Genomic DNA, 27,991 nt, shown 5'->3' with positions numbered 1-27,991 from the left:
CCTAGTTCTTGCACGCTGGATGTGTTGGATTTGATTGATGTGCAGGATTTTTCTGCTTCATGCTTTGCTTAGATTTCAATTACCCCAATATTGACTGGGTATTGGGTAAATGTAACATCAGGACATGCTAGAGACATAAAATGCCTGGATGGAATAAACGACTGCTTCATGGGGCAATTGGTTCAGGAACCAATGAGAGAGCTATTTTAGATTTCATTCTTAGTGGAACGCAGGATTTTGTAGGAGAGGTAACATTGTGGGGCTACTTGGTAATAGTGATCATAACATGATCAAATTTGAACTAATGCCTGGAAGGGGGACAATATGTAAATCTACAACTCTAAATTTTAAATTTTCAAAAGGAAACTAATAAAATGAGGAAAATAGAAAAAAAGTGAAAGGTGCCGCTGCAAAGGTTAAAAGTGTACAATAGGCATGGACATTGTTTAAAAATTCAATCTTAGAAGCGAGGTCCAGATGTATTCCATGCATTAAGAAAGGTGGGAGGAAAGCAAAACGATTACCGGCATGGTTAAAAGGTGAAATGAAAGAGGCTGTTTCAGCCAAAAACGTATCCTTCAAAAATTGGAACAAGGATCCATCTGAAGAAAAGGGGAAAAAGCATAAGCATTGTCAAGTTAAATATAAAACATTGATAAGGCAGGCAAAGAGAGAATTTGGAATGAAATTGGCCGTAGAAGCAAAAAATCATAAAAATTATTTTAAATATATCTGAAGCAAGAAACAAGTATGGGAGTCAGACCGTTTAAATGACAGAGGGGTTAAAGGGGCACTTAGGGAAGATAAGACCATTGCAGAATGACTAAACAAATTCTTTGCTTCTGTGTTTACTAATGAGGATGTTGGGGAGATACTGGTTCCAGAGATGGTTTTCAAGGGTGACGAGTCAGACGAACTGAACCAAATCACTGTGAACCTGGAAGATGTAGTAGGCCAGATTGACAAGCTAAAGAGTAGCAAATCACCTGGTATGCACCCCAGGGGTCTGAAGGAACTAAAAAATGAAATTTCAGATCTATTAGTTAAAATTTGTAACCTATCATTAAAGTCAATCATTGTACCTGAACACTGGAGGGTGGCTCATGTAACCCCAATATTTAAAAAGGGTTCCAGGGGTGATCCAGGAAACTACAGGCCAGTGAGCCTGACTTCAGTGTCAGGAAAAATAGTGGAAACTATTCTAAAGATCAAAGTCACAGAACTTATAGAAAGACATGGTTTAATGGAACACAGTCAGCATGGATTTACCCAAGGGAAGACTTGCCTCACAAATCTCCTTCATTTTTTTGAAGGAGTTAATAAACATGTGGATAAAGGTGAGCCAATAGATGTAGTGTATTAAGATTTTCAGGAGTTTGACAAAAGTCCCTCATGAGAGGCTTATAAGAAACTAAAGTCATGGGATAGGAGGCAGTGTCCTTTTGTGGATTACAAACTTGTTGAAAGACAGGAAACAGAGAATAGGATTAAATAGTCAATTTTTTCAATGGAAAAGGGTAAATGTGGAGTGCCTCAGGTATCTATACTTTAACAATATATTTATAAATGATCTGGAAAGGAATATGAGTGAGGTAATCTCATTTGCAGATGATACAAAATCATTCAGAGTAGTTAAATCACAAGCGGGTTGTGATAAATTGCAGGAAGACCTTGCGAGACTGGAAGATTGGGCATCCAAATGACAGATGAAATTTAATGTGGATAAGTGCAAGGTGATGCATATATGGAAACATAATTTATGCTGTAGTTACATGATATTATGCTCCATATTAGGAGCTACCACCCAGGAAAAAGATATAGGCGTAATAGTCGATAATACATTGAAATCGCCAGCTCAGTGTGCTGCAGCAGTCAAAAAAGCAAACAGAATGTTAGGAATTCTTAGGAAGGGAATGGTGAATAAAATGGAAAATGTCATAATGCCTCTGTATCGCTCCATGGTAAGACCGCACCTTGAATACTATGTACAATTCTGGTCGCCACATCTCAAAAAAGATATAATTGTGATGGAGAAGGTACAGAGAAGGTTGAGCAAAATGATGAAAGGGATGGAACAACTCCCCTATGAGGAAAGGCTGAAGAGGTTAGGGCTGTTCAACTTGGAGAAGAGACAGCTGAGGAGAGTTATGATAGAGGTCTTAAAAATCATGAGAGATCTAGAACAAGTAAATGTGAATTGGTACTCTTTCGGATAATTGAAGGACTAGGGGGCATGAAGTTAACAAGTAGCACATTTAAAACTAATCTGGGAGCATTCTTTTTCACTCAACGCACAATTAAACTCTGGAATTGTTGCCAGAGGATGTGGTTAGTGCAGTTGGTTTAGCTGGGTTTAAAAAAGGTTTGGATAAGTTCATGGAGGAGAAGTCCATTAACTGCTATTAATCATGTTGTCTTAGAGAATAGCCACTGCTATTACTGGCCTCAGTAGCATGGGATGTGTTTAGTGTTTGGGTACTTGCCAGGTACTTGTAGCCTGGATTGGCCACTGTTGGAAACAGGATGCTGGGCTTGATGGAGCCTTGGTCTGATCCAGTATGGCAGTTTTTTATGTTCTTATATGGTTCCTATTTATAAAAGTGGACGTAAGGAGGAGGCTGTGAACTATAGGCCGGTTAGTCTGACCTCTGTGGTGAGTGAGCAAATTAACGGAGTCACTACTAAAGCAGAGGATAGTGCAGTTTGTTTATTTTATTCATCTGAAAATTTTCTAACCCACACCCTCCAAAGTTTGGGGCGGGTTACACTTCAAGCATACACAGTTTAAAATAGACAGACTCAAAATCAAATTTAAAATAAAAAGATAATTAATGGCTGTTGTTTCCAATGAAAACTTGTTTTGGTGATAAACTGTCAGGTAGAGGAAGGTTCTGTTTGGTAGGCCTGCGTGAATAAGTAGATTTGTAATGACTTGTTTAAGTCTTTAAGGTTGGATATTGAATGTAATGTGTATATATAGTGGAAGTGAGTTCCAGATGGTGGGTCCTACTTTGGAAAAGGCTCTTTCACATGTCACTGCAAGGCTTGTGTGTTTTGCCATGGAAATATCTAGCAAGAACTGACTTGCAGATCTGAAGTTTCTGGTAGGTATATAGAAATGTAAAATAGAACTCAGCCATAGATTGGTCACTTTATGCAGTAGATTGTGAACTGTTACAAGAATTTTATAAGTGGTTTTTCCATTCAACCAGTAACCAATGTAAACTTTCAAGTATTGGTGTGATAGTAATTTAGCAGTGGAGTTCTGTGCCAATTGCAGCAATATCAGTTTTGGGAATCCATTGGATTGCAAGATCAGAGGCAGCATGGATTTACTAGAGGTAAATCTAGTCAGATGAATCTAATCAATTTCTTTGATTATGTGTCCGGAGTGTTGGATCAAGAGAGTGAGCTAGACGTAGTGTACTTGGATTTCAGTAAGTCCTTTGACACACTGTTCCACAAAGGAGACTTTTAAATAAATTGGTGTGGAGCCTAGCGTGACCAATTAGGTTAGAAACCGGTTGGAGTCAGGCCAGAGGGTGGCTACTAAAATGAGCAGTGGTCTTCGTTCTAAAGCATATGGGGATAGCCTTAAAGATTTAAATGTGCACCCTAGAGGAAAGGCAAGATAGGAGAGAGATGATAGGGATATTCAAATATCACTAAGGTTTCAATGGAAAGGAGGCTCTAGATCGCGGGGTCGTGAGATGAGGTTAAAAGGGAGTAGACTCCGGAGTAATCTTAGGAAATATTTCTTTACAGAAAGGATGGTGGATGTGTGGAACAGCCTCCAAGTAGAGGAGATGGTGGCAAAAACAGTATCTGAATTCAAGAAAGCATGGGAGATCGCTGGTGGAGTGATGGGAACTGTAAGGGCTAGATAACTTAGATGGATAGGCAGACTAGATGAGCAATATGGCTTTTTTTTTCTGCCATCATATATCTGTTTCTATGTTCATTAATTCCTATTTTTTCCTTTAGTTTTGTATTTTATCTTAGTTTGCTTGTATTTATTTGGTTACATTTTGTTTAACTTTATTTTTTACACTTTTTGCTTTTCTCCCTCCTAACTCCCCAGCTCCTCCCTCTCTGCCTGTTTCCCTCTCCTAACTCACCACTCTTCCCCCCCCCCCCCCCCCCCGGGCAGGCTGCAGCTGTGAATTCTCTCTCTGGTGTGTGGTAGGGTTACCGATTTTGGAGAAATCTAACCATAGGGTAAATAATATCTGCCACATCCCTACATCCATGGGAATTCTGCCTCCTGTCTGCTCTTTTCAAATCACCAAAAGGGCCAGACATGGTCCCCCTTCAAACTCTTTTCAGCAAACAAGTAAATAGTTCCGAGGGGCTCTCTTCTCCCCCTCACCCCTGGCTCAGCATATTATGAGGAGGTCCTCCTACCCCGCCCCTGACCTTTTCAGTGATTTGAAATGTCCTATGTGGCCTTTCTTTTGAAAAGTTTGGATCCCATGCTTTAAAGCAAAGGTAGTCATATTGGAAAGGGGTGTACACTTTCTGTACCCACTGTACCTTTGAGTGCTAAATTCATAGATTATTGTATAGGTCTGTATGTATTCATAATGCTTACTAAGATGACTAGCGAAAGTATAGGTTTTATGCACAGATAGTTACAATTATTTTGCATGTAAAATATATATACATTTTTATAAAATGGGCAGAGGAAGTATGCGTTGCAAATATATGCATGGAATTTCAGGCAAAAATATGCAGTATTTTATAAACTCTGCAGCTCCTGGCACACAGTTTATAAAATAGTAGCATAAAACTCCATGGGCCCAATTATGCATCTGAATGGTATACCACAGTCAATTTTGGAAGTTGGACTCTTATTGTGTTTCTGCTAGGCGTTTCCTATGTGCAGCTTGAACAAATAGCTTAACTTAGTCCTTACTCGCGGATCAAGGAGGCTTCTTCAATTCCAAACTTTATTAACAGGTAATACAAACAAGTATCTTAGTGTGCATGAGCTGAAGATTACAGTGACCAGCATAGTCTGGGCCAACGAAATAGACAGCTGATTCACATAGGCTTGGATAACGCAGGGTTGACCAGAGTTAGGTGAGAAAACACCCAGAATCCCCAGTTTGAAGTCAGAGGTTATCCTTTAGAGCCAGTTGCCCTGAATACTGGAAAAACTGAATATGCAGGCTGAACACTAGTTGGCGGTACACAGCAAACACAGAAACTAGACAAAACAAAGCATGAACAGCAGCATTAGTAACAGAAACAGACAAGCTGTTGTGGAAGCAGGACAACAGTGAATAAACTAGAAAACACCTGTGGAGACAGGACAACTCTGTATGAATAATATAATATCTGTCTTTCTCTTACTGTATTTGTGCTGAGATAAGCTTGCATGCAGTATTTTCTGCTTTTCTGTACAACCTTTTGGGGTGCTTAGAAATTAATACCTGCTCTGGGCAGGCATTTATTTCTGAGCATAAAAATGTGCAGATTGGATGCACATTTTTTTTCCATGTGGGGTGAATAACTAATAGCCTCATCGACATGCATTTACATGTGATGAGTGCTATTAGTTTTATGGCGAGTTCAGGAGGTGCTAATCCCCTTATAGCATAAGGGGCTGTGGACGCGCCTCCAAAACAGACATCCAATGTGGTTTAAACCAGGGGTCCCCAACCACCGGTCCGCGGACCAGTACTGGGCTGTTGAGTGTTTTTTGCTGGTCCACGGCGCCATTCTCCCCGGCTGCCGTTCATTGGCTGCCGTTGCTGCAGGGAGGCGGGGCCTTCCTGCAGCAACGGCAGCCTCCTCCAAACCCACGACCCAAAAAGCCAATTAGTGCGTCGCGGCTGAGCGGTGAACTATGTTGCCGGAGCCGCGAGGGTAGGAAGGAGGAGCATCAGCTACTGCAGGTGCTCCTCCTACTTCCTGCCCGCTCTGCCCTGGAAGAAAAATGTTGCCGGAGCCGCGCGGGCAGGAAGGAGGAGGAGCTTCAGCCGCGTGCAGAAGAGGAGCAGCACGGCCCGAGAAGACCAGGGCCGCTGCAGAGCCCATCCTGTGGCGACCCATAAAGAAGAGGCCCAGAGTTGAGAGAGAGGTATGTGCGTGTATGACATGAGTTGAGAAATTGTGTGTGAGTGAGTTGAGAGACTGTGTGTGTTTGCAGAGACAGCATGTGAGAGCCTCTGTGTGTGTGTGAGAGACAGCATGTGGGAGTGAGAGAGAGTCTGTGTGTGTGTCAGACAGCATGTGCCAGTGAGAGACTGTGTGTATGAATGATTGTATGAGAGAGAACATATGAGAGTAAGAGCCTGTGCTTGAGCAAGACAGCATGTGGGAGTGAGAGAGAGCCTGTGTGTGAGTCAGACAGCATATGCCAGTGAGAGACTGTGTGTATGAATGATTGTATGAGAGAAAGCATGTGAGAGTGAGAGCCTGTGTGTGTGTGTGAGTGAGAGAGAGAGAAAGCATGTGAGAATGAGAACTTGACTGTGTGTTTGAGGGAAGAAGACAGATGGAGAGAAAAGAAATAGAAAAAAAGGCAATATAAAAGGAATTGGCAACAAAATAAGAAAGGGAAGGTGGGAAAAAAAAACCTGTGACCAACCAATTAGAAAACTAAGATCAGACAGCAGATCAGATGTAAAAAAAAGTAAATTACTTTTTACTGATTGGCACATGTAATCTTTGGGAATGTGCAAGAGTAACACTTTCTCTATGCGGATCTCACAATGTACGAGGCAGCAGAATGGGTTTCAGTGCCAGTAGCAGCAATCAGCACCTCCCCAATAGCCACGCGGCAGCAGTGACAGTGGCAGCAAAGGAATGAGAGAGGTTCTGAGGTTGTGAGGGAGCCAGTGAGAATGAGAGCATGAGTGTGTATGAGAAAATCCAGGGGAGTAAGAGTGTGTATGTGTGTGTGTGTGGGGGGGGTGGGGGGGTGGATGGGGAGAGAGTATCTTACAGCCTGAGAGTGGGTATAAGAGCATGAATGTGTATGTATGTGACAGTGTATGTGTGAGAGAGAATGGACATGTGAGTATGTGTGAGAGAGAACTTCCTAATCCTCGACAATATCAGGGTGACTGGAAATCAAGAGCTCCCATGTATGGACAGCAGGGGCTTTTTAAAATCCTTATTAGTTTTAATTATTGTGTTTGATATATGTGCTGTTTTGAAATATTTTATTGGTGTTTGGGAAATTGTAAAAAATAACCCCGCCCCTATATGACCAAAGCCACGCCCCTGCCCCACCCCCACCCCGCCTTGCCAGGCCATGGAAAAATGGTCTTGCTTGAAGCCGATCCCTGTTGCAAAAAAGGTTGGGGACCACTGGTTTAAACAGTGCACTGTGTTGCATCGGCCCCAATGTGCTGCGAACAGGTGGGGAGGGGATGGATGAGGCTGGTGTACCTAGAGCATGGCAAAGGAAACTACTGTGCTCCCTAGTCTTACCACACTCCTCCTATTGTTCCCAACCCCCTTTCTGTCCTGAATGCAGGAAACAGAAGGGGAAGTGGGAGACTGGAATCGACAATAGAGCAAACGAGTTCATGCTTTGTCTATATAATTCTGTTTCTAATTTGTGGCCACTTATTCTCTGTTTGGTGAGGATTTGTCTTCTGCTTGTATGATCGAGGTGAGGTATTCGGTTAACATGTAGTTTCTGTGTAGGGATCTGTTACAGTCTGAATTGTTCTATTTTCGTAACAGGAGGTGTGTTGGTGCCTTAGGTCCCACTGTAATATTAACTGTTGGCTTTGCGTAGATAGGGTTTATGCTATTTTGAGTTTTGCATGTTAGTGCTGTTTTGTTATGGCATGTTTGCTGTATAGCTTCTGCGTCTCTTTGAACGGTTTTTATGTTACTTAAACAGCAATTTGAATTAATTTGTAGTATGATTAGAAAGGGAAAAGACCTAGTTCAGGCCAGCCAGTCATTTCAAAGATGAACTTTAGGCAATGTGGTATTGATTTATTTTAATTTGTAAACTTGTGTGTGTGTGTGTGTGTGTGTGTATGTGTGTAAATGTGTGTGTATATATATTTTTGCAGTATGTCCCCAAAAATCACAGATGACACATTCATCACTGACATATTTGATATACTGTCTGTCTATATATTTTTTCAACAAAGTTTAACATTTAAAAGTATGTTGCCTAATGTGCTTTTTACATGCTTGTTCTGAGAGGGATGATGGTGTCCTCATAATTAAGTTTAATTATCAAAATCTCAGGGAGCTGGGATGCGTATGGCCCTGAAAGTTAATTGGCGGCAGGGACAAGGCTGAAGGTTTGTCCAGGATGTCCAGTACCCTAGCACTGGTTCTGCTTGCAGGTCTGCACAATGACACTTTGGTTTTGGGGGTTGCTCAGACAGTATGGGATTAAAGAGCAAGGAGTTATTTTCCAGCCCCTTCTAGGAATCTAAGAGCAGCAGGAGGTTTTTGTTAAATTTCTGGGAGTTGTGCGTCTAGACATGATATGCTTCTCATTTAATGTAATATAGGAAATCGGAAACCTGAAAAACCTGCTCTGCTTGGATGTGTCGGAGAATAAACTGGAAAGACTCCCTGAAGAGATCAGCGGTCTGATTTCATTAACAGACCTGCTCGTGTCTCAGAATTTAATCGAGGTTTTACCCGATGGCATCGGTAAGTGTTCAGCACACAAAGAGACCCAGAGCAACAGAACGAAAAAGCAATTCATTTATTTTGGGGTTTTTTTTTCCCTTTAGGCATATTTAGAATATTATTAAGCAAAATGTTTTCTTTTTTTAAGATACTGTAACGGAACACGTCTTTCCTTTTGGTTTCTTATCTCACCATACGCAGAGCTGCACTTCCGTAAATGAATGTTACCTGTCTTGTTTTCACCTGCTCACGGAGTGCAAACTGTAAAAAAAAAAAAATAAAAATCCCAGTTTACAGTCCATACAGAGAAATTACAGATTGTGGGAATCTGTAATTCTTTTATAGGAAAGGCCTTAAATGTGAAAAAAAAATTGAACAAAGAGAAACTGCATATTTGTGGTCTCATCAGAACATTAGTACTGAATTAGGTATCTTGCTGTTAAACATATTAGCCGACTGGAATCTAGACTATATATATATATTTGAGAAGTGAATATTTCTTTTGGGAGATGAGCCAAGCATATAAGCATAAAACAGCTGCAAATTCTATCACTAATTATCAGTGCAGATTATATCATAACATAGGAAATGATGGCAGAAAAAATCCAACTTGGTCCACCTAGACATTGTGTGCTTCAGTCATTCTTTCTATGAGGTCTCTTTTTAAAGTGATTTAATCAGGTAAGAAGTGAAGTCCTTGCATTAATGGTCTGTCGGAAAATTGCTTACCTTTGGTGCAGCTAAAAGTTTTTTCCTGTTTTTCCACAAGGCGCGAGCTTTTAGTCACATTGCGAGGAGGCGTTTCTGGACTCTTGTTTAGGTCTTGCAGGGGAGGGGGACATAGCACACACATAAGATGTACGTGTGCAGATTTGAAAATGGCATTTCCAGTAAAATTCTGCCCTCAGAAAAAGCTGGCACGAGTGACCATGGCAAGTTTTGAAGCAAAGGTTCGTGATGCGCACATTTTCCCTTTGAGAAAAAAAAAGCACAATAAGTGGGAGGCGGGCTCTGGCAGGCAGCCAATCAGCTCGTTAGGCCCCCGTTTCCCCTGCAGTGCACAGAAAGGGCCACAACATTGAATTTAATTTCTTATGTACTGCAAATACAAGCCGACGCTGAAAACCCTCAAATAGCCAATGTAAAGTTAGCTACAAAATCTGGTCCCTGCCGATTCATGAGAAACTGCAGAACCAGCCACTGTAGGAAGGAGGCTGGGGGCCTGCTTCTCTCACTTTCCTGATCTTTCTGCACAGCCCCCCCAGTTCTGATCCCCCCCCCCACCCCTCTCGTCCAAGCTGACCATCTCAAGCCCTGTCTTCCCCCTTTTTTTTTTTTTTTACCCATATCCCACCTTTGCTTTGAATTGTGCAGCAATACACCATCATGTGCAGTTCAAACCATGACTCTGGCTATAGACAGAATTGGATGGAGACATGGCCGAAGGCACTTTATCATTCTCTTCTTTCCACTGGCCAGCAGAGGTTGGGTGGGAAGGAAGAGAAGAGTGTGGGGGGGGGGGGGGTTGGGGTGGAGGAGAGAGAGAGCTCATCCCATGATTGTGATAGAGAGGATCTGCTGGGGGGGGGGGGGGGAATTGAGAAAAAGGATTGATTCTAGGAATTGTATATATATGAGAGGGGACCATGGATGGAGTAGAGGGGGGTTGCCAGGGGATAGAAGAGAGAGAGAAGAAAATGGGTAGGGGATGTGAAGAGAGGGGAGCAGGTCCAGAACTATGACTTTGGACCATTTCTGCCCTGAGCCTAGATCACCCGCCCCCTTCTACTTTCTCCTTCTCTTCACTCTTCCCACCTGCTATCCCAGATCCTCTCTCCCTCTCTTCCCTCCATCCTGGATCCACTATCTCCTCTCTCAACCCTGCCCCCTTTCCAGTTCCTCTTCTCTCTATCTTTGATCCTTCCCTCTTTCCTTTATGCTGTCTCCCTCTTTCTCCTACTCCTTCCTCTCATACCTCCTTCCATCCTTTCCATTTTCACATTTTCTTTATTTTTATTTTATTTTTTGTATTTATATTCTGCTTTTCAGCACTTCTGTCACCAGGATTCCCCTCCTCCTGTTCCCTATTTTGAAGATAAGAACATAAGAAATTGCCATGCTGGGTCAGACCCAAGGGTCCATCAAGCCCAGCATCCTGTTTCCAACAGAGGCCAAACCAGGCCACAAGAACCTGGCAATTATCCAAACACTAAGAAGATCCCATTCTACTGATGCAATTAATAGCAGAGGCCATTCCCTAAGTAAACTTGATTAATAGCAGTTAATGGACTTCTCCTCCAAGAACTTTTCCAAATCTTTTTTAAACCCAAATGCACTAACCACATCCTTTGGCAACAAATTCCAGAGCTTTATTGTGCGTTGAGTGAAAAAGAATTTTCTCCGATTAGTTTTAAATGTGCTACTTGCTAACTTCATGGAATGCCCCCTAGTCCTTCTATTATTCGAAAGTGTAAATAACAGAGTCACATCTACTCGTTCAAATCCTCTCATGATCTTAAAGACCTCTATCCTATCTCCCCCCCCCCCCCCCCCCCCAGCCATCTTTCCCCCTCCACTAAAGGAAATAATCCAGACATAAGGTCAGAAATTTTTATTTATATAATGTAAAATTAATTGTAATAAGCAAACTAAACAAATGTATGCAAATTGATGCAGATTTGCCAAAGAATTTGAAAATGTTTGTGGTGGTGTTTTCTGACACTTGACACAGAATCTGGCCCGAGCTGCCACAGGAAAGTTGTGGCTTTGTTTATACCAGGATAGGCAACTCCAGTCCTGGAGTGGCTCAAATAGGTCTGGTTTTCAGGATATCTTCTATGAATATGCATGAGGTGTATTTGCCTGCACTATCCCCTTGTATACAAATATGTCCTGCATATTAATTGAAAACCAGACCTGTTTTCAGTACTCCAGGAATGGAGTTGCCTACCCCTGGCTTATACTATACAGCAGCAGGTTTATTCCTGACATGTGCCAGTCCATTAAGGACATTAGTGTTGTTGGCTCAAGGTTTGTTGTAGTGTTTCCATTCCTTTCTGCTTCTTGTTTTATGTTTTATGTTTTTTGTTTTGTTTTTAATGTTTATACCGCATCCTCTGATGCTTTCAATAGGCAGTTTAAGTCTCTGTTTTACATTGAATTTGTTCTGCCTGTTGGGCCATTCAGAACGTTATACAAAGATAAGATAGACCCAGAATTTGCTGATTGGGTTAGCAGGTTCAGGTTTGTTTAGGTTTGCTCCTGCCTTGTACACTCTGCTAGATGGAAGATGTAATAATGTGATGATGGAGAGAGAGAGTTGTTAAAACTGTTTTCTTATTTTTAAGTTACTTTTTTTTTTTTTTTTTTTAAGAATACCATAGAAATGAGGAAGATTTCTGCTATGCAGTCCGGCTGCTTGTCAGGTTTCCTGAGGGGGTGTGTGTGTGTGTGTGTATATGTTGCACCTTGGCTTTTGGGGAAGGAGCCAGGTTTGTACATGGCATTTTCCATGATCTGATCAGCAACAGAGAAACAAAGAAGGAGCTTGTAGTCTAATGTATGAGAGCTTTGGGACCATTCTGTTCCTAGCGTGGGAACGTTTTTGGTTTTTTTTATAAAACAGGTCCTGACTGTGTAAGTGTTGGGTGCCAGTAACATTTCTCTTCTGCAGGCAAGTTAAAAAAGCTGTCGATCTTAAAGGTGGACCAGAACCGGCTGGTCCAGCTGACAGAAGCTGTTGGTGAGTGCGGGAACCTTACTGAACTCATTCTTACAGAAAACCAGCTGCTGGTAAGTGCACACTGCTGCTGATTGGGAAGCTCGCTATCTAGCAATACAGATTTTAGGGGCTGTTTGATCCCACTTTAGTCCATATTGATGCTAGAGAAAACTGATGATGGAGGTACCTGAGCTCGCAAGACCACAGCATCCCCTTCTTGAAAGCTCAGGAGCGATATCTTTGAATAGGTTTCATCTTGCTCTAATGAAAATCGTGTGCCTTTATTGTAAATATGAACGTTTTATTTTGTAAGCCACCTAGGACTGTGGATTGAGTGGCGCATAAATATTTTTAAAAGAAATAACTCTGCAAAGTGTGCCAGACTCCCAGTCTGTGTTGTGTCGGTTTCTTTGGTTTGTTTTTGGCATGATGGGTTAAGTAGACACACAAGGCGTCTGCATGCGGGCACTTGCTTATTTTACTGGAGTCAAATCACTGACCTGAAATGACACAGTTCACGAGATTCTGTGTCCTGTGCCACTCTGAGGGCCTGCTTGACATTAATGCTATGAGGGAATGGGAAAAGGCCGAGCTACAGCTTGTGTTCTCATAAGCTGCTGATGTAAAAGGGGGTGGCTAGGGGGAGGGGAGGACAGAGAGGGGTGTCTGGTTCCTGTCGATTTTGCCAAGCCACAAAGAGTAGCACAGCCGCTTCTAAATCAAGATCTCATCTGTGGCATCCACTGGGATGATATATTTCTTTCTCTTAAAAATCTGTTTTGTGGTGAGGTTTTTGTTTTTTTTAAATAAAGTATTTTTCAGAGCTAGATTAGGATAGTGTCAGAGTGGATAAAATACAAATTGGTTTATCTGTTTTGTGCTCCCTGTAGGACCAATCAGATTGTTTAAAAGTAGCAATTCCTTGCTCATCCTTATGTGAACATGCTTAGTTAACATGATGGACAGCAAAGCAATTTTTACAGAAAGTCTAAGACGAGACTTTCCCTCCAAATAAGATTTCTTGATGGCACAGTGGGGTAGGGATGTAAATCCTTTAATATGTGAAAAACAGGTAATGCGATCAACATAAACCAAATGATTCAGTCTGGAGAAAACAACCACCCCAACTGCCTTGGATGGTTTTAATGCCAAATAGGCTTTTTGTAATATTGACAAAACACACAGCATGCGTGTGTGTTCCTCTGCCTATGTTTATCGCTGATTTTGTGCAGAGGGGGTTTCACAACGAATGTCGAAGGACTGTTAATGTCAGTGAGCCATGCTGGTTGCTGCAAGTATCACGTTTATGCTGCCTCTCCCTGCTGTGTGCCAGCAGCTGGAAGCGAACCCCAGGCCTAAATGAAAGGGAGGCTTCCTGTGCTGGCTCCCTGCTTTGCCAGGTTGTTGTCTTGTTGTACTTTAAAGCAATTCTGCTTATTACAGACGAAACTGGAAGTTTAGTTGGCCCGGGCCTAGCGCTCTGGCATTCACCAGAGCTCGCTTCCAGCTCCTGCAGAGCTTTACAAGAAATGAGGGGCTGGCCAGTGTGCGAGTTAGATGGCTTGTAAAGCGTTTTCAGTATGGGCGTCATTTCTTCCAGGATAGCACTGGCTGAACACTTGTTTTATTTATCATTTTCACCATGTAAAAGAAGATTGGCTTTACACCCACCACTAGAAGCATATACTTTATTATAATGATTGCACTACAAAGTAAATTACCACCTTGCATTTTCGTTTGGCATGGTTATACAGTGAATATTTGTTTTATAAATAGCTTTTTATTTCAACAGGTCTTGCCAAAGAGCATTGGGAAACTAAAGAAACTGAACAATTTGAATGTAGACAGAAACAGATTAATGTCTTTGCCAAAAGAGGTATGTGATATGCCTGTGCCTTCTGTTTTATTCAAGTTGCTGGGGAAAAGTGTAATAAAAATGGCCAGGCTCCCCACTGACCAGACACTGGCACAAACCACTGCGGTTTCTGCATCATAACAGCAGTGCGTGCTTTGCCATTGATGCGGTTATATTTCTAAATCTCACTACTAGGGTAATGTTTGTTGTTAGAAATATGGCTTCACACAGACACAAGGCATTTAATTGATGTTTTTCTACCCTTAATGATTTATTTATTTATTTATTTATTTATTTATTTATTTAAATAATTTATATACCGGAGGTTCCTGTATAATATACATATCACCCCGGTTCACAAAGAACAGTAACTATCGCTACAAATAGCGGTTTACATAGAACAGAATAAACAAGAAGTTTTACATTGAACAAGAACTAAGTAAACAAGATTTTACATTGAAGTCAGCATGTGTAAATTTCTGAATGAAAAAAGGAAGAAAATAATAGATCTGAATAACTCGTTGTGGGCTTGAAAAAGACTTTTATTCGAGTTCTTGGCTCTGCACTTGGAAGTCTGAGGTTCTGTGATGTTTTGCTTTCGGCATTTGGAGGTGTTGTCACGAAGTGAGAAGGCAGAGGGCTAGATTCATCAGTCTGCTTTATTTATAGCAGAATGATGAGCCATAAGAAAAGGGGGCGGAGTGAAATTGTGCAGCCGGGGCCGCATTGCGGCGGTGCATTTTCGCCTGCCGCGGTTCTGGCCGGGCCGCACAGTTTGGCATCCATAGCTCCACAGGAAAACAAGTGGCTATTTCCCGCAGTGCCACTGGCGATTAATGTAGAAAACATTATTGCCCACAGCGTTGCTGGGACGTAACCCCACCCACACTCCTCCCCTTCCCCTAATTTGCATTGTACTGCTGCCATGCTGGCACACTGCGATTTGATGAATGACCTGGTAAATTGGCAGATAAAAACACATACAAGCTTTTAGAGCCATATTACTAAAGGGTTTCCTCCATATTGTATCTATAGGGAAAACAGCTTTGAGGCCTGTCTAGCAGTCCCGCCATGTAATCAGTTTGGGGTACGATCTTAATGTGTGTGTGTCTTCAGACATGACATGTATGCACAGTCTCGTTATTCTAACTTAAGTCCAAACTTCACAGTTGACGTTTCCTTTCAGTGGCTTAGGTCAGAAGGCCTTGCGATCTGCCAGTTACAGCTTAACCTGGCTTCCAACAGTGAACTCCAGCCTAATTTTCCTAATCTGTCCAGTTACCCAGCTTCCTTCTCAGCTGGATGCTTCCAGCTCCCTTTTAATCCTGCCGGTGAAGAAAACCCTTGGAGAGCCGCAGCCATACTCGGGGGGCCCCACCTGCAGGATGATGATCCATCCGTGCTCCTCGCCACCTGTTTTTGGTGGTTTGGCTTTTTTGAATCCAGCTGCAATGATCCCTAATCATCTGCATGCCTGCAGCCTGCAACAGCAGTCAGGCTCTTTCTGGCTATGACCTCATTTCCTCTCTAGGATTCAATAAGCTCTCTAGAGCTCCCCCTACAGGAAAAGTACCAGAAATTCAGGAGAGGAATGGCCCTTAATGTAATAAGGGTTATTTAAATAGAATCCCCACACTAAACACTTGCATGTTTCGTTTTTTTTGAAAATTGGATGATTTTTAATATTAATTCCAGATGTTCAAGTGCAGTTTTAAAGATGCAGGAGAACAAATGAACCAAATCATCCAGTCAGCATCTGCTATTGCTTTGTTTCTTACATAGTTTGGAACCTCTGACTTCTTGCATGAATCTGAGACTGAGTTATTGTAGTATGTTATTCCAGGAAAGTAGTTATTTCAGCATGTGAAGTGCTCCCCATAGGGAGTGTTAAAATATATTAGAAATGATCTTTCATATATTAATTGGCAAGATCAGAATACAATAACTCCATTTACCAAAAATCTTTTTTCCTTATCTAATCCTGTCTGCACCATAGTTTTATCCGTTTCTGTGATTCAAGTTATTTCTGTCCTGTTATGGCTTCTGGTTTGATCCATCACATCATGGGGTTTTTTTCCATAAAGAACTACAAAAAAAATTCCTAAAAACTGTCAGTTTGCTGTGTTTCAGAGCATTATCAAAAGGATCCTGTTATCTAGTCGGCAACCATTTTTTTTTTTTTTTTTACAGAATGAAATATTAATTCTTCCAAATCTGCAGTCCAAAATTTATCAGTCGTTTTGTGTTCAGAGTAAAATATCCATAAATATACCTGAATCACTTTTTCCACTGTATTTTCTCCTGTTTCTTTTGTTATAAACACTGAAAAATGCCAAGGAAAATATAATAAAAATTGAAAACAAAAGTCCCCTCCCTGTGAACCAGGGTGTCAATTACTGATGTTCTACATGAAAAAGTGCAGCTTTGTATGTGTTCTGCATTAAGACTTTTTTCCAGCTTGCCAACTGCGGTGACCAGGGGGAAAGTTACTTGAGGTCCCCACATATTGGCATTAGAGATTACGTGAAACCTGAGACCGAACATTTGCAGCTGCAGCACTGGCATTCTGGAATTCATGGCCTGAGGGTTTGACAGCTGAGTCCTGTATTAAAACATTTTGAAAGAGATTAAAGGGGGGGGTTCCTGTTTGTCCAGGCCTTTGGGGAGCAGTTGAATGTGCCAGTTTCTGATTTAACCAGGTGCTGCATTTGTTAGGTCTGATCAATCGGAAAGCAGTAGTTTCAGCAATTGTCCTTTTAGTATGCCATTGCTTATGATGACCAGTGTTTGCTATTTATTTTGTTTGGTCATTGCTTTATGTATTTTTTGTGAGTATTTTATTCTGTAAACTGCCTAAGATTTTAGATAGTGTGGTAGGAAATATTTTAAATAGATATGTGATACATACTTTTAAGTTTTAGGAACCATGATGCATTTACCTCCATTTGGGACTTCCAAAACATATGTGCAGCTATTTCAATTGAAATTCACAAATATCAGATTAGAGATTTTGTGGGCCATGTAAAGCAGACTCAGTCTCTCAGGTCTAATTACTTCATTTACATTTTCCTGCCTTCTCATCATCCAAATGAACAAAACTCTTTTCAATAATTAAAAATGTAGATATCCCAGAAATGAAAGTATTCATCATATTGGAATGATTAATGAATATATCAAAAGGTGTTCCAAAGAGGACCCCTTTATGATCTACAAGTATTGGAAATAGATTGTAAATATGCACAGACACGTTCTTGTAGAATTTCAAGTTAAGCCTCAGGTTGAACAAAAGATCATTGAATTGTTAGTGCATTACAGTAAGCATTCAACTGTTTTAATGCCTTTCGCCTACCAAATGATAAATGTTAAGCCATACACACCTGATAATAGTTATTCTCCCATAGTAGCAAAAATCTTTTATTTCATCAGCTTTTCTGAAATTGCACAAGTTCTGATCCTAGGTTCCCCTACTTTGCTACCTGACACTGTTGTATTCTTGAGATTGAGGGCAGACCATCTTGAAAAGAGCATAGCCTAGTTGACTCTCTTGTTATTTCCAGTGAGCAATTCTTGGGTGTTTGTATAAACTCATTTCTTGAATGTCAGACTTGACCTGTCAAATTACATATAAAACAAGAAAAATAAAACCACCTTTCTGAAAGGAGAAGACTATGTATTTATTTCAGATCCTTACCTTGTTCCTTCTCCAAGTGTAAAACAAAAAAAAATAATTCAGAGTTTTATTATGAATTTGCAAGTGTTTCTCACTTTTAGAAAGCATTGGAAGGAAGGTATAGAATTTGAGATTCCACAATCATGCCAGTTTTTCCTTCACCTTTGATCAGTATAATATTTAGCTTTAGAAAGTTGGTGACAGACCTAGATATTTTAAGAATGTAGTAGCCTTCCTATAAGGAAGAATGCAAAGCCATTCTGACATTATAGGCTGAATAACTAGAAGGGCTTCTGGCTTATCAAAATGTCATTTTGAATCCCAAGGTTTCTCATTAATATCGACAATCTCCGCAGCTGAAAAGGGAACCTCTGTGCTCTTGAAAGCTCATGTACTGCAGCCTACAGCGATACCAACCATAATTGGGATAGCTCTTTGTGGGTTATTAGCAAATGGCAGCATGTCATCTGCAAACAATGTCAACTTGAGCCCCTTGCCCTTTACCTCAGTACATTTGTTTTCTAGGGCTCTCCTAGGGCTTCAATTACTAAGGTTTTGTTTTTTGTTTTTTACGAGCATAAGAAATTGCTATACTGGATCAAACCAAGGGATCTATCAAGCCCAATATCCTGTTTCCAGCAGTGGCCAATCCAGGCTACAAGTACCTGCCAAGTACCAAAACACAAAGTAGATCCCATGCTACTGATGCAGTAATAGCAGTGGCTATTCTCTAAGACAACTTGATTAATAGCAGTTAATAGACTTCTCCAAGAACTTATCCAAACCTTTTTTAAATCCAGCTACACTAACTGCACTAACCACATCCTCTGGCAACAAATTCCAGAGCTTAACTGTGCATTGAGTGAGAGAACATTTTCTCTGATAAGCTTCAAATGTGCTATTTGTTAACTTCATGGAGTGCCCCCTAGTCCTTCTATTGTCCGAAAGAGTAAATTACTGATTCACATTAACCTGTTCTAGAGATCTCATGATTTCAAAGACCTCTACAATATGCCCCCTCAGCCATCTTTTCTCCAAGCTGAACAGCCCTAACCTCTTTAGCCTTTCCTCATAGCGGAGCTGTTCCATCTTCTTTATCATTTTGGTTGCCCTTTTCTGTACCTTCTCCAGTGCAACTATATCTTTTTTGAGATGCAGCAACCAGAATTATACACAGTTCTCAAGGTGTGATCTCACCATGGAGAGCGATACAGAGGCATTATGACATTTTGTTTTATTCACCATTCCCTTCCTAATAATCGCTAACATTCTGTTTGCTTTTTGGACTGCCACAGCACACTGAGCAGACAGTTTCAATGTATTATCTACTATGATGCCTAGATCTTTTTCCTGGATGGTAGCTCGTAATATGGAACCTAACTTTTTATGTAACTACAGCATAGATTATTTTTCCCTGTATGCATCACCTTGCACTTTTCCACATTAAATTTCATCTGCCATTTGGATGCCCAAACTTCCAGTCTTGCAAGGTCCTCCTGCAATTATCATAATTCATCTGCAAACTTGATTACCTCACTCGTCCTATTCCTTTCCAGATCATTTATAAATATATTGAAAAGTACCTGTCCAAGTACAGATACCTGAGGCACGCCACTGTTTACCCTTTTCCACTGAGAAAATTGACCATTTAATCCTACTCTGTTTCCTGTTTTTTTAACCAGTTTGTAATACTACACTTGATCTTAGCCAAACAGACACTATCCCATGACTTTTTAGTTTCCTTAGAAGCCTCTCATGAGGGACTTTGTCAAACACCTTCTGAAAATCCAAATACACTGGTTCACCTTTATCCACATGTTTGTTAACCTTTCAAAAACAAAAAAATGAAGATTTGTGAAACAAGCCTTGGGTAAATCCATGCTGACTGTGTTCCATTAAACCGTGTCTTTCTATAAGCTCTGAGATTTTGATCTTTAGAATAGTTTTCACTATTTTTCCCAGCACTGAAGTCTGGCTCACTGGTCTATAGTTTTTTGGATCACCCCTGGAGCTCTTTTGAATATTGGGGTTAAATTGGCTACCCTCCAGTCTTCAGGTACAATGGATGATTTTAATGATGGGTTACAAATTTTAACTAATAGATTTGAAATTTCATTTTTCAGTTCCTTCAGAACCCTGGGATGCATACTATCCATCCAGGTGATTTTCTACTCTTTAGTTTATCAATCTGGCCTACTATATCTTCCAGGTTCACAGTGATTTGGTTCAGTTCATCTGAATCATCACCCTTGAAAACCATCTGTGGAACCAGTATCTCTCCAACATCTTCATTAGTAAACACAGAAGCAAAGAATTCATTTAGTCTTTCTGTAATGGCCTTATTTTCCTTAAGAGCCCCTTTAACCCCTCAGTCATCTAAAGGTCCAACCGACTCCCTCACAGGTTTCTTGCTTCAGATATATTAAAGTTTTTATGAGTTTTTGCATCTACAGCCAACTTCATTTCTTCAAATCATCTCTTAGCCTGCCTTATCAATGTTTTACACCTAACATGACAATGCTTATACTTTTCCCTATTTTCTTCAGATGGATCTTCCTTCCAATTTTGAAGGATTTGTTTGGGCTAAAATAGCCTCTTTCACATCACCTTTTAACCATGCCGGTAATCGTTTGCCATACTTCCACTTTTCTTAGTGCATGGAATACATCTGGACTGCGCCTCTAGGATTGTATTTTTAAACAATGTCCATGCCTGTTGTATGTACACTTTTATTCTTTGCAGCTGCACCTTTCAGTTTTTTTCTAACCATTTCCTCATTTTATAAAAGTTTCCCTTTTAAAAATTTAGTGTTAGAGCTGTAGATTTACTTATTGTCCCCATTCCAGTTATTAGTTTAAATTTGATCATATTATGATCACTATTGCCAAGCGGCCCCACCACTGTTACCTCTCTCACCAAATCCTGCATTCCACTAAGAATTAAATCTAAAATAGCTCCCTCTCTCGTTGGTTCCTGAACCAATTGCTGCATAAAGCAGTCTTTTTTTCTATCCAGGAATTTTTTGTTTCTAGCATGTCCTGATATTACATTTACCCAGTCAATATTGGGGTAATTGAAATAAGAACATAAGAAAATGCCATACTGGGTCAGACCAAGGGTCCATCAAGCCCAGCATCCTGTTTCCAACAGTGGCCAATCCAGGCCATAAGAACCTGGCAAGTACCCAAAAACTAAGTCTATTCCATGTAACCATTGCTAATGGCAGTGGCTATTCTCTAAGTGAACTTAATAGCAGGTAATGGACTTCTCCTCCAAGAACTTATCCAATCCTTTTTTAAACACAGCTATACTAACTGCACGAATCACATTCTCTGGCAACAAATTCCAGAGTTTAATTGTGCGTTGAGTAAAAAAGAACTTTCTCCGATTAGTTTTAAATGTGCCCCATTATTACTGCAGTGCCAAATTGGTTAGCTTCCCTGATCTCTCTTAGCATTTCATCATCTGTCTGATCATTTCGGCCAGGTGGACAATAATATATTCCTATCTGATTTCTACCCATATAGATTCCACTGAGCATTTAGTTTCTTGTATGATCTTTATCCTGTTGGACTCTATACCCTCCCGGACATAAAGTGCCACACCCCCACCAAGTTGATTCTCCCTATCATTATGATATTATTTGTATCCTGATATAGCACTGTCCCAGTGGTTATCCTCCTTCCACCAGGTCTCTGAGATGCCAGTTATGTCTATCTCTTTCACTGCAATACATTCTAACTCTCCCATCTTACTCCTTAGGCTTCTGGCATTGGCATACAGACATTTCAAAATGTGTGTTTTGTTTGTATTAATAACCTTCTTTTAAATTCATATGGATAATTTGGAATTCTTTAGCTTAGGTGATTCTTTACTTATAGGCACATGAGTTACTTTTGCATTTATTGGAACCTCTCTGTTAGGATGCCCTAACTCTCCTGTTTCATTAGTATCCTTCAAAGATACCTTCCTCTGAACCATGCACCGCTGAGTGACTGTCTGCTTTTCCCCTTGTTCTAGTTTAAAAGCTGCTCCATCTCCTTTTTTGAAAGTTAGCACCAGCAGCCTGGTTCCATTTTGGTTAAGGTGGAGCCCTTCCTTTCAGAAAAGTCTCCCCCTTCCCCAAAAGGTTGTCCATTTCCTTACAAAACTGAATCCCTCTCCCCTGCACCATCGTCTCATCCACGCATTGAGACTCCCATTTTGTGTCTATAGGTGGAAAGCTTAGTAAATCAGGCTCTGTTTTCCTTACAAGGGGTTGAGCTACTGATATGAACAGAATGTGGCTCCAAATCCCTATCTGGTACTGTATTAGGAGGTTGGTGAAGCACACATTGGGGGTCATTTTCAAAGGAGTTACGCATGTAAATGTGACATACTATCGTAGCAATTTTCAAAAGCTATTTACTCGAGTAAAGTGCACTTACTTGAGTAAATCCTATGGACAATTCAATGGCATATATTGTAGCAATTTTGAAAAGCCCACTTACTTGAGTAAAGTGTATTTACTCGAGCAAAAACCAGTTTTGCTCGAGTAAATGCTTTTTAAAATCTACCCCATTATTTGTAGTAAGGATTGCTGTACAGAAATTTCATCTGGTTTAGTGTATTACTAGAAGGAATGAGTTTTAAATGCTAAGCAGTGCATTGCCTTGGGAACTTCAGAAGTTCATTTTTACCTCAAGTACTCTGATTCCAGGATTCGCTTACTGTGGCTTTGGATATGAAACCACCCCATTTTGTTTAAGCGTTTTAAATGAAAAAGTAGATAAAATCACAGGGTTTGACTTATGGAGCTGTTCTGCCTGAGTAAATTGATGTTTGTTAGTGCTTGTATTTAAAAAAACATTTTTTTAACACTTTTCAGCACCACTGACTACTTCTTGGTTAATGTAATTAACGGTCATTTTTTTGCAGGTCAATAGCATTTTGAGAAGTTTGAAATAAGTTATCTGCTCGATAATTGTATGCAATTTGGTTGGAAAAACAAACCAGTTTGTGGCCCCCCCACATACCCCCTCACACACGGGGGTATGTGGGGGGGGGCCCCCCACATACCCCGTGTGTGAACAATTATTCACAGTGATCCAAAGGGCAAGAGAAGCATTGTGGAACTCCAGCCCATTGTATTTTCCAAGTCAGAAATTGCTTCCCGGTCTCAAGCAAAAAAAGTGAAGAAATCTGTGGAGTTTTAGCTGTCATTTGGAAACTTATCAAACCTTATTACCCTTTAGAAACGTACTCGGCCCAGTTTACACCTTCATCAAGGTGGATAGACTTGTAATGCTGTGTAAATAGCAGAGATAAGTTGCTGTCTCTCAAACCATCCTTATTTGCATGGAATAACCACTTTTTTACTTTGAAACTGATTATTTCATTGATTGGTTGTCATCCTTATTGCAGACAGCTAGGAATATTTGTATTCCTACAGACTAATAATTTTGCTAGAAGTACAGTCCCCCTTTACCTTCCCCAACCATTGCTTTTAAAGCTGGTGTCAAATCAGCATTTCAGCCTTGCTTATTCAAAATGTCTTGATTGAAATGGTTTCCCAAGCTTACATGTTGCGGAAATAATAGTGCCATACAAATGTGGAAGACACAAATAACTTTTAAATCATTTTCCAAGGCTTCGGAGGGGGTTGGAGAGAAGATAAAGTTTTCGGGTGTATTCCAAGTTCTGAATTACCAGATTCTTTTTCTTCTTTTCTAAGGTTGTATAGTACTTCATTTTAACATTATTACCTCGGGGGAAATAGCTCTCTGAGGTTGATGTGCTGCTAGGTCATGAAATCCAAGATTACTGCAAATGGTGTGTTGTAAGTTTAGACTAATCTCACATGTATGTAGTAAAGGAAATCATTTACTGTAACAGGGGCATCTGTGACCATTCTTCTCCCTCATGTTGTCCATAACGGATTCAGGCACTTAAGCTCACAAATAGACATAAGCCATTAAGTTGATTTGGAATATAAATGGCCGCAGCTTTATTAACTAACAAGAACAATTACATGTAACAGGTGCTGAAGCTCACCACCTCGGCTCCTTCTCCCCCCCCTTCCCCCTCCCCCCCCCTTCCCCCTCCCCCAACCCTTCTGAAAGGGTCCTGCAACAGCCCATGATTTGAGAGCTGTTCTCAGGGCTGTTGAGGCAATGCTCTCTGACCCAGCCATTCCTTCCCCCTTCCCAAAGCCTGTCGTTTATTGTAAGGCTTTGCACCAAGCCGTAGACTGCCGAGGCTCGCTCCACAGATGACGGCCTGTCCGCATACAAGATGTCAAGGACCCGCCCCCCCCCCCCCCTATTACCTCCTGAAGGCTCAGACCCTTACTGTGATGTACAACTTTGACCAACCATGATCAAAACAAGCTACCTCTAACATCAAATACCTAATGCTAATCTGAACTTAAGCAAAATAGAGTGGAAGGGAGGGAGAGAGAAAGCAGTAGCTGGCAGGGAGAGAGAGATGGGCTACTCTTATCCTTTTATTTCCTTGCCAGCTCCATACTGTGCCTTGGGTGGCTGGCCAACTGCATCCCCATGCTGGACTGGCTGCTCCCGCACAGCATCCTATAAAGAGACCCTTAAGGGGCTACGTGGCGTGGCTGCCATGTGTGCAGACGAGGAGGGGGGCTACAATTGCTTTTTAAGAAACGTAGAATCGAAGTTAAATACGAGTGCCGCGGTGCGCTGCTGAGCACCTCCCCAACCGTACAGGAGGCCCAGACGCCTCAAGCCAAGTCGCCCGCATGTCCTCCCCCCACCAAATCGTGGGGTGGGGAAAAGGCCTGGACACCCATTACCATCGAAGCCCACCCACTTACTCTTCCATATGCCCAGCGCATGGCAGTCTGGGTGAGCTCGCTGTCAGTGGACGTTAGGGCAGTGCACCTTGGGATGGGGCCCTTCTGTTGTGACATAAGGGACTTGTGTAAATATAGATATACATCTCGGGTTTTTCTTTTGTTTTGTTTTGTTTTATGGTCCTTGGAATTGCTCTTTTGGTTTTGTTGAACATTGGTTGCTAAAAAATGTCTGTGTATGTGGTACGCTCCATGGCATTTCTCGATGCCTGGTTGCCAAATGGAGCCAAAGCATTTGCATTACTAAAGAGGATCAATATGGCCTTAAATTTGTATCCCAAGCTTTTTTTTTTTTAAACTTCTGATTGAGATGCAGGATTTCTGGTGGTCCAAGCAGTGACGGCTTGCAGAAAATTTGCAGCTACAAATGAGTGCAGTCCCTAATAGCCACTTGTACATTTTTTGAAAGCATACCTTCCATTCTGCATATTACTTTGTAACCAAACAGCAGCAGAAACTGCGGTGCAGTGATCAGTTAATTCAGTGGTCTGCATCTGTCACCAAGTCCATTACATCTAAAACCCACACAAATGAAGGTGATCCCCCCTGAGAGAGAGCAGACTGCAAGAAATGTCAGGGCATGACCTCCAGCCTTTCTGCTTGGCTACTTCACTAACTTGTGTAACTGGTTTCCATCAGTTTGACTAAATAGTTTTATAAAAATATACTTATTATCCTGTGGATTTTTACAGCTTACACCCTTCAAAATGTTTATGAAAACATTTTTAGGAAACACATTTTGTAATGTTTTTGCATCGGCTGCATAAGTAGTTCATAGTAAGAGTGGATGTCAGCAAAAAGAAAGATAGCCGACTGGTCCACTTTTCATTTTTCACTTATTCCTGTTCACGCCGGTAAGAATGTGTCCGTACTGACCATAGATTGTTGCCACTTGTTAGATATCACTCCTTATCCAGGAAAGTTTTGTCATCTTCCTGCTTTGCACTCTTATCTTGGCGGACAAGCTCACAAGACTCCCCCCACTTAGTTCACACCCAAGACCCCTCTCTTCCCATGTGTAACCTCAAGGCTTTAAGTAGTTACATAGAAACATGGAAATGACGGCAGAAGAAGACCAAACAGCCCATCCAGTCTGCCCAGCAAGCTATGCACTTGCTGGGCAGACTGGGCACTTACCGGTACTAGCAAGGCTGTTGGAGTATCCGGACCTCTAATAGCTTACCAGACAGACCCAGCAACATGAGCCCCTGCTAGTGGATCTTCTAGCCTTTGCTGTAATTGCAGCATGCCAGCCAGACCTGCCTGTTTGGCTGCCACATTTTTGTGAGGAATTCTAACTTTTCATATTACTCACTTACCATTCGTTCTGACAACTTCGACGCTTATTCAGATAGGGCACTTTAAACACATGCTTCTTCTATTATCTTTTCACTTTTGTGCAACCAAGTATCTTCTGCGCTTATCCTTTGCACTGTTTTAGCCATCCGCACCAGTTCCAGGAGGATGTTCCAGGCATCCACCATCTTTTCGTAAAAATAATTTCTTGATTTTGCTTTTGAGGGTACCCCTTTGGAATGTCCTATCAAAGCCCCTTCTTCTAATACTTCCTTTCCATTGAAAACATTTATTAGTTGTGCATTAATACTGTATAGGTATTTGATTGTTTCTATTATATTTCCCCTATCTTCCCTTCTCCTCTCTAGGATATACATAGTTAGGTCCTAAAGTCTCATCTCATAAGGCCTTTACTATAGACCTTGCACCATTTTGGACTACCTCCGACCTGTCTATATCCTTTTGGAGGGATGGCCTCCAGAACTGGCATAATTGCCTTTTTTTTCTCTACTAATTATGGTTGTCCCTATGCAGTAGCATTCCTCTAGCTCTAGCCATCACCTTATGCGCTGTTTTGCTACCTTGAAATCATCAGATATAATCCTCCCAAGGTTTCCTTCCAGGCATTAATTCCCAAAGATGCAAAGGTCAGTGTGTCAGACTCAAAAACCTGTCATCTATGTTTTGAGTTTTCTAGGTGTAAGAGTGAGTACATTCATATTGCAGCTATTTCTAATATCTGAACTTATGTTGATGGTATTCCATTTTTCACAGACATGGTGAGGTTTTGTAGATTCAGATTTGCAAAGGACTAAGGTTTTATAGCCTCTGCTTTCTTGGAGTTTGAATATTGCATTGAATACTGTACTAGAATGTCCTTTAGAAGTCCTTTTTCAAATATTGGTTCATGACCCACCACTGGGTAATGGCATGCTAATGACTTGGTTGCTGCCCTGTTCCTGCCCCCTGCACCGGTTTCTTCTGAAGAGTTGTTTTGCAAGCTAGGAAGACGTGTGTAGCACAGGATTCAGCTGTAGACTCCTGGCTTCCCACAGCTTTCGAGAATTTTGAGGTGTGCAGTACCCACACTCCCACCTTGTTCTCATGATTGCTGAGAAGTACAAAATATATGGGCACCAAGTGGATTAAAATGACTAAGTGGCATTCAGAGCTGTGGGTTGGCAGGAGTGTTCAAGATAGTAAGCTGTTGAGGGCACGAAGTGCTATAATGCAACTTCTGGTTAGACTGCTGGCCTCATTTACATTTCCACAGCAGTAGTAGCCCACAGGTCCTGACTTATGAAGAGGTTAATAGAACAGAAATTGACAGTGAGAAAAATGCCATTATAAATTCAATTCAGACCTTTATATTGGGGAAAGACTATGGTCACATGATCTATCCATGAGGATGGATGTAAGGCTACCACGGAGGATCATTATATTTATCCTTATAAATTGACTTAGAGTCTCCAGAGATGTTTAAAATTGCACTTACAAATTGTCTGACCAGCTCCGCTCCAGTATTGTGGTTGGATTAAAAAGAGAAGGACAAAAGAGGGAGCAGTAAGACAGCCATGAAGAAATAGGCCTTGAGGGGAAAATTGCAGCTGTGGAGATCAAGATCATGGATCGTACACTTTCTTTTGGTGTAACGACGACCACGAATATTCAGTTTTCTGGACTTCTCCGCAGAGTTTCAGCATCACAGGCTAGAGATCTTGTTCGTCAAGGAAGAGTGGAGCTGTGTACACTATGTTGAACCCAACAAAGCTGAAGGTCACTATGGAAGGACAAACCAGATATTTGAGCATGCAAAAGCTGTGGAACAATTCTAAAATCAATTGGAGAGAATGATATCCATTCTGACTGAGGGCAGCATTTCCTGACGAGAGACCATTTAATTTGTCGGACCTGTGAATTAAGCTTTATTTCCTTAATTTGTGATATTTTTTGAGGGCAAAAAATTGA

At 41.1% G+C, this 27,991-nt stretch overlaps 1 protein-coding gene across 1 annotated transcript in view; it reads left to right on the top strand.

Moving 5' to 3' along the window:
• The window catches only part of LRRC1 (leucine rich repeat containing 1), a 248,198-nt gene that overhangs the window by 178,896 nt on the left and 41,311 nt on the right, over positions 1-27,991 (top strand). The window contains exons 8-10 of the mRNA XM_029595706.1: positions 8,496-8,640; positions 12,293-12,411; positions 14,133-14,216. Of these exons, the coding sequence (XP_029451566.1) occupies positions 8,496-8,640; positions 12,293-12,411; positions 14,133-14,216 (348 nt within the window). The remainder of the gene's footprint in view (positions 1-8,495; positions 8,641-12,292; positions 12,412-14,132; positions 14,217-27,991) is intronic.

The sequence above is a fragment of the Rhinatrema bivittatum genome, chromosome 3 (genome assembly GCF_901001135.1).
Source record: "Rhinatrema bivittatum chromosome 3, aRhiBiv1.1, whole genome shotgun sequence".
Taxonomy (NCBI): domain Eukaryota; kingdom Metazoa; phylum Chordata; class Amphibia; order Gymnophiona; family Rhinatrematidae; genus Rhinatrema; species Rhinatrema bivittatum.
The sequence above is the reverse complement of the archived record's forward strand: the minus strand, read 5'-3'. Positions and strand labels throughout refer to the sequence as shown.